Source organism: Nanorana parkeri, unplaced genomic scaffold (genome assembly GCF_000935625.1).
Source record: "Nanorana parkeri isolate BGI_ZX_2015 unplaced genomic scaffold, ASM93562v1 scaffold2188, whole genome shotgun sequence".
NCBI classification, from domain to species: Eukaryota; Metazoa; Chordata; class Amphibia; order Anura; family Dicroglossidae; genus Nanorana; species Nanorana parkeri.
In genome coordinates this window covers 37,302-44,650 of record NW_017308456.1, presented here as the reverse complement: position 1 = coordinate 44,650, position 7,349 = coordinate 37,302, and the positions used below count along the sequence as shown (strand labels likewise).

General features: G+C 48.9%; 1 protein-coding gene across 1 annotated transcript in view; it reads left to right on the top strand.

Moving 5' to 3' along the window:
- The window catches only part of LOC108800987 (cardiotrophin-2-like), a 7,174-nt gene extending 959 nt beyond the window's left edge, over positions 1-6,215 (top strand). Inside the window, exons 2-3 of the mRNA XM_018572965.1 lie at positions 4,799-4,938; positions 5,687-6,215. Of these exons, the coding sequence (XP_018428467.1) occupies positions 4,799-4,938; positions 5,687-6,190 (644 nt within the window). The 3' untranslated portion in view covers positions 6,191-6,215. The remainder of the gene's footprint in view (positions 1-4,798; positions 4,939-5,686) is intronic.
- Positions 6,216-7,349: the final 1,134 nt, after the last annotated feature.

The window sequence follows — 7,349 nt, the reverse complement described above, 5'->3', positions numbered from 1 at the left end:
GCCCGGTAACCCTACCCCTCCTGTGCCTCATTGTCCCGGCACCAACTTCCGTCAGCTCCTTTCAAAGCTGATAATTGCAGCGAGCGAGGTGACGGCTCTGGGGGGTAAACGAGGAGGAAGCGGCGAGTCACCTATGTCAGCCCTCTCCATCGGCCGCGTCTTCCCCCCGCCCACCCCTGCTCCAAATACCTTCTCCTCGACTCACCTCTCCACGCCCGCCTCCCTCCCTCCCGGCCCCTCTCCTCCTTCTCCTCCGTTTCTTAGAAGGAAGCGGATGGTGAGAATGGAGATTCCTCTGTAAGCAGCGTGGCGGGGGGTGGCTGACGTCCCACTGAACCCAGAAGCGACATGGGGGGGTGGGGGGAGGACAGCTATAAAAACATGTCACCTGGCACACAGGTGCATCACAGGGAGCCGGGCGCAAGATGCTGGCAGCAACAGGTGAGTGACGGCGCTGGGAGGACCGACGTGGTACCATGAGACTGAGCATCATTAGATGGGGAGCCAGAGTGAGGACAAGAGAGTCAGAATGATACAAACTAAGAGAACAAGAATGATACAAAGTGATAGGGATTATACCAAGTAATAGAATGATACAAAGTAATAGAATGATACAAAGTAATAGAATGATACAAAGTAATAGAATGATACCAAGTAATAGAATGATACAAACTAAGAGAACAAGAATGATACAAAGTGATAGAATGATACAAACTAAGAGAACAAGAATGATACCAAGTAATAGAGAGAATGATACAAAGTTATAGAATGATACAAAGTAATAGAGAGAGAATGATACAAAGTAATAGAATGATACAAAGTAATAGAGAGAGAATGATACAAAGTAATAGAATGATACAAAGTAATAGAGAGAGAATGATACAAAGTAATAGAATGGTACAAAGTAATAGAGAGGATGATACAAAGTAATAGAGAGAATGATACAAAGTAATAGAGAGAATGATACAAAGTGATAGAGAGAATGATACAAAGTGATAGAGAGAATGATACAAAGTGATAGAGAGAATGATACAATGTAATAGAAAGCCAGAAGAATAAGTAACAGGAAGCCAGACATATTTAAAGTTACAGAATGTCAGTGTGATATAAAGTAATAGAACCAGAATGATACAAAGAGATCCAGAATTATGTCAAGTAAAATTGTTACATAGAGAGTGATACAAAGTTACAAAAATCAAAAAGTGATGGAGAAGCAGATTTATACAAAGTAACAGTCACAGAATGATACAATGTCATAGATTTTCAGAGAGTGATACAAGAAGGTAAAGTGATACAAAGGGGGCAGACTAATACAAAGTAACAGAGAGAATCAGAATTATATAATATGATAGAACACCAAATTGATATAAAGTAACAGAGATTCAGAGAGTGATACAAAGGGATGGGGAGGCAGACTGATCCTAAGTAGCAGAGAGTTCATCTATTTATAATGAATCCTGCGGACCGCACACTACATAGCTGTAGAACAATGAAAAGTCGCAATCAGATTGTAATGTATGAAGCGGCTTTACATCGGTGGTTTTAGCTATTGTGAACAATCTGTACAATTTTAGTGACATTTCTTTTAACATCTTAATGTCTGAGGACACATTATATCCACTGAGAATATTTCTATAAGGCGTTCCAATGATGTTAAAGATTTGTTTTCATTAGATATTAGCTATTGAAAACTTTATTGAAAAAATGTACATACAGTTACATAGTCAGGTTGAATAAAGACACAAGTCCATCGAGTACACAAGTGTTAAATGATTTTATGATCAGGTGCATTATGGTTATTATTACTACTAAAAGTATGTTTGTTCTAGAACAGGAAAGTTTGGGGATTTTACAAACAATGTTACACAAGTGTGGAGGGTTTGATGGGGGCAGTATGTACAGGAGAGGAGTGTGGAGGGTATGACAGGGGGGCAGTATCTACAGGAGAGGAGTGTGGGGGGGATGAAAGTGGGCAGTATGTATAGGAGAGGAGTGTGGAGGGTATGACAGGGGGGCAGTATCTACAGGAGAGGAGTGTGGGGGGGATGAAAGTGGGCAGTATGTATAGGAGAGGAGTGTGGAGGGTATGACAGGGGGGCAGTATCTACAGGAGAGGAGTGTGGGGGGGATGAAAGTGGGCAGTATGTATAGGAGAGGAGTGTGGAGGGTATGACAGGGGGGCAGTATCTACAGGAGAGGAGTGTGGGGGGGATGAAAGTGGGCAGTATGTATAGGAGAGGAGTGTGGAGGGTATGACAGGGGGGCAGTATCTACAGGAGAGGAGTGTGGGGGGGATGAAAGTGGGCAGTATGTATAGGAGAGGAGTGTGGAGGGTATGACAGGGGGGCAGTATCTACAGGAGAGGAGTGTGGGGGGGATGAAAGTGGGCAGTATGTATAGGAGAGGAGTGTGGAGGGTATGACAGGGGGGCAGTATCTACAGGAGAGGAGTGTGGGGGGGATGAAAGTGGGCAGTATGTATAGGAGAGGAGTGTGGAGGGTATGACAGGGGGGCAGTATCTACAGGAGAGGAGTGTGGGGGGGATGAAAGTGGGCAGTATGTATAGGAGAGGAGTGTGGAGGGTATGACAGGGGGGCAGTATCTACAGGAGAGGAGTGTGGGGGGGATGAAAGTGGGCAGTATGTATAGGAGAGGAGTGTGGAGGGTATGACAGGGGGGCAGTATCTACAGGAGAGGAGTGTGGGGGGGATGAAAGTGGGCAGTATGTATAGGAGAGGAGTGTGGAGGGTATGACAGGGGGGCAGTATCTACAGGAGAGGAGTGTGGGGGGGATGAAAGTGGGCAGTATGTATAGGAGAGGAGTGTGGAGGGTATGACAGGGGGGCAGTATCTACAGGAGAGGAGTGTGGGGGGGATGAAAGTGGGCAGTATGTATAGGAGAGGAGTGTGGAGGGTATGACAGGGGGGCAGTATCTACAGGAGAGGAGTGTGGGGGGGATGAAAGTGGGCAGTATGTATAGGAGAGGAGTGTGGAGGGTATGACAGGGGGGCAGTATCTACAGGAGAGGAGTGTGGGGGGGATGAAAGTGGGCAGTATGTATAGGAGAGGAGTGTGGAGGGTATGACAGGGGGGCAGTATCTACAGGAGAGGAGTGTGGGGGGGATGAAAGTGGGCAGTATGTATAGGAGAGGAGTGTGGAGGGTATGACAGGGGGGCAGTATCTACAGGAGAGGAGTGTGGGGGGGATGAAAGTGGGCAGTATGTATAGGAGAGGAGTGTGGAGGGTATGACAGGGGGGCAGTATCTACAGGAGAGGAGTGTGGGGGGGATGAAAGTGGGCAGTATGTATAGGAGAGGAGTGTGGAGGGTATGACAGGGGGGCAGTATCTACAGGAGAGGAGTGTGGGGGGGATGAAAGTGGGCAGTATGTATAGGAGAGGAGTGTGGAGGGTATGACAGGGGGGCAGTATCTACAGGAGAGGAGTGTGGGGGGGATGAAAGTGGGCAGTATGTATAGGAGAGGAGTGTGGAGGGTATGACAGGGGGGCAGTATCTACAGGAGAGGAGTGTGGGGGGGATGAAAGTGGGCAGTATGTATAGGAGAGGAGTGTGGAGGGTATGACAGGGGGGCAGTATCTACAGGAGAGGAGTGTGGGGGGGATGAAAGTGGGCAGTATGTATAGGAGAGGAGTGTGGAGGGTATGACAGGGGGGCAGTATCTACAGGAGAGGAGTGTGGGGGGGATGAAAGTGGGCAGTATGTATAGGAGAGGAGTGTGGAGGGTATGACAGGGGGGCAGTATCTACAGGAGAGGAGTGTGGGGGGGATGAAAGTGGGCAGTATGTATAGGAGAGGAGTGTGGAGGGTATGACAGGGGGGCAGTATCTACAGGAGAGGAGTGTGGGGGGGATGAAAGTGGGCAGTATGTATAGGAGAGGAGTGTGGAGGGTATGACAGGGGGGCAGTATCTACAGGAGAGGAGTGTGGGGGGGATGAAAGTGGGCAGTATGTATAGGAGAGGAGTGTGGAGGGTATGACAGGGGGGCAGTATCTACAGGAGAGGAGTGTGGGGGGGATGAAAGTGGGCAGTATGTATAGGAGAGGAGTGTGGAGGGTATGACAGGGGGGCAGTATCTACAGGAGAGGAGTGTGGGGGGGATGAAAGTGGGCAGTATGTATAGGAGAGGAGTGTGGAGGGTATGACAGGGGGGCAGTATCTACAGGAGAGGAGTGTGGGGGGGATGAAAGTGGGCAGTATGTATAGGAGAGGAGTGTGGAGGGTATGACAGGGGGGCAGTATCTACAGGAGAGGAGTGTGGGGGGGATGAAAGTGGGCAGTATGTATAGGAGAGGAGTGTGGAGGGTATGACAGGGGGGCAGTATCTACAGGAGAGGAGTGTGGGGGGGATGAAAGTGGGCAGTATGTATAGGAGAGGAGTGTGGAGGGTATGACAGGGGGGCAGTATCTACAGGAGAGGAGTGTGGGGGGTATGACATGTGGTCAGTATGAGGAAATCTGTACAAAGTGAGGGGTATTCGGCTCTTAAAGAGACGTCACTGGAATAGGTTTCCCCATCTAAAGAAAACACTCACCTCTTGTTCTGGTGACAACTCTAAAATTGTGGGTTTCCCATCACTTTCTGTCTGGATGGTGGTGGTCAGCAGGACAAATAGAGAAGGTGAATCACACCGAGCTCTATCCAAACAAAATAAGTTTTGACTTTGGATACACTTCAGATGTCATATGAGCGGGGCCGGTGCTGTGTGTGTGTGTGTTGTGTTCGGGGTGCAGGTTGTAGTATTGGCTGTAATCATACAGAACTGTTCTTATCTCAGCAGCAGTTCTGGCCCTCAGCGTCAGCTTCTGGTACCCAGGATGTGTCGCCGCGCCTCTGTCATCGGAAGAGATTATCACCCAGATCCAGAGCTTGGCCCTGCTACACCGCGAGAACTCCACACTGACGCTGAACACCTATGTGAGTGACCTGAACTCCACCATATGATAAAGCTTGACACACACACACACACACACACACACACACACACACACACACACTGAATTGTATAGAAGTGAGATTTCACAATGTGTGCCGGCAAATATTAAAATGTAACAATTGTCTAAATGCCGTGTAAGGTGAGAATCTATGAGAGCTGGACTGTGAGATCAGATTGTACTGTGCGTGTCAGGCTAGATTTGTTGGTGGCCAACATCTCCTATATGCTGTACCCAACCCATGTTCAGGGCTGGATTTCCCACAAGGCCCGGCCTTGGGGCAGCAGGGAGTAGAGGCGCGGCAGGGGTGTGGAATTCCTATCTCCCGACACCCGTGACATGCAGTTCGGGGCGCTAACCTGACCATGTTACTTCAAGAGCCACTGCAAACCTCCACCCGACATATACATTGTAATGATTCCATAAAACTCTATCGCAGATCCTTACCTGCTGATATTTTGTAGATATTGAGATATAACATGAAGCTGCCTAGAAGGATCCCCCTTTAAAATTACATCATCCAATTCAGTGTTGTAATAGGAAACATATAATTACCCCGCTTCCCTTTAAACATTCAACTTTGGGAAAAGGAGTGAGCTAGTTACAGGGGGAGGAATGAGAATTAGGGGGGAAGTCTGTCCACAAAGTTCTGTTCTGCCATGTTGGCACAAGGGGAGGTTCTCCTGATGAGCTTTCTGACCGCTTGTTCTTCTTGTGTCCTCCTCATACAGCTGCAGTACCAAGGACCGCCCTTCAGCATGTCCGGTTTCAGCTTCCCCTACTGGTTGGAGAAAGGGCTGCCCACTGCTGCACTGGGCTACCGGACGTGGCGATGTCTGTGCCCCGGAGAACGCCTCCTTCAGGCCAGAGATGCCTTTTCGGCTATTTCCGAGTTCTTCCAGCTGGCCCTGGATGATCAGAACTCCCTAAACCCGGCAGCTGCAGATCTCCTTCGGCTCCTGGAGGTGGCTCGAAGAGCCTCGGAGGCCTTACTTAGGAACCTGAAGGACGCCTTGATTATTTTGGGCTACCAGCCTTCCTCTGCCCAGCAGGAGCCACTGAGCTGGGCACAGACAGATGACCATGCCTTCAACAAGAAGGTAAGGGGCTACGTTCTGTGCAGAGAGTTCAGGGACTGGTTGACCAGGCTGCCCGAAGACATGAAGATACTAAGAGTAACCTTGAGGCTCAAAGACAGCTCTGGGCAGGAGAAAAAAGACTGCTGTAGGTCTTAAGTGGTGCTGGAGGGATTAAACATTGAGCAAGAAGACACAGAGATGGAGCAACGGGAGGTTGGAGACAATCCAAGGCAATGCTGAAGTGGAAGAAGAGCATGGTGCAAGGCCTGATAAACTGGCAGAAGATATTGATGGCATGGCCAACTGAAAGCAAAGGCTAAATGATTGCTTTCATGCCTCTAAGATGGTAGCCATAAGGCAAAGGCAGAAGCAGGAGCCTCTCGCTTGGCATACGACTTCTGAGAGAGTAACACCAGCTTCTGATGGTATGTGAAGGCCAAGCCGAACAGCAAAGTTTGGGAAAGGTCTTGGTGCAGCACCATTGGGAGAGTGACAAAGACTTCTGATGACATGGCCAAGTGACGTCTAGGTACTTCTATTGGCGAAGATCTTTGTGAATCACCCCTGAGAAAGTGACCAAGGCTTCGGATGGCATGCCCAAATAACAGCAAAATGGAAGTCCTACGTAGGCAAGTCTTTGGCACCTGATGCACAATCTCTGAGAGAGCAAATAAAGGCTTCTGATGGCAAGTGAAGGCCAAACAGCTAGGTCGCCTTTCTTGGAAAGCTCTACAACACCTCAGGGAGGCTGACGAATAACAGAGATGGCAAGCCTGGGCCAAATCAGAAGATACATGTGCTGACATGGCCAAGGGCAGGCCAAGACGGAATGGGCGATATCACAGACTGTATCAGAGTTCCTGATTGATTTCTGCTCCCCGGGTGATATATTTGCACTGACTCACTTCCTCAATCTGGCAATGTCCAGGATATGACCAAATCCTCAGCCACCCCAACATTTCTGCAGAAGCCAAGAGTCAGACTGCGATGTGAGCTGAGCACCGAGCCAAGAACACAAAGACATTCACCAATAATAATAAAATGCACCGAATGATGCAACGCACAAAATCCGCACATATTTGTTGCCAAAGAACAAAAGGGAGCTGAAGAGTTTGGAGCTGGGTGAGGGTGTTATCTTGTAACCAGATCTCCATGGCCTGGAGTCTCAGACCTATCACCACTCACTCCAACAGGGCCAGTGATGGTGGCAGAGGGTGGGCGGGGTTGGGAACTCAAGTGAGAAGATTTCACAACCTGTGTAGAACATGGGAACAAGCAACATGGGAGCTGCAAACGCTCAAGTGTCTCATCCCCC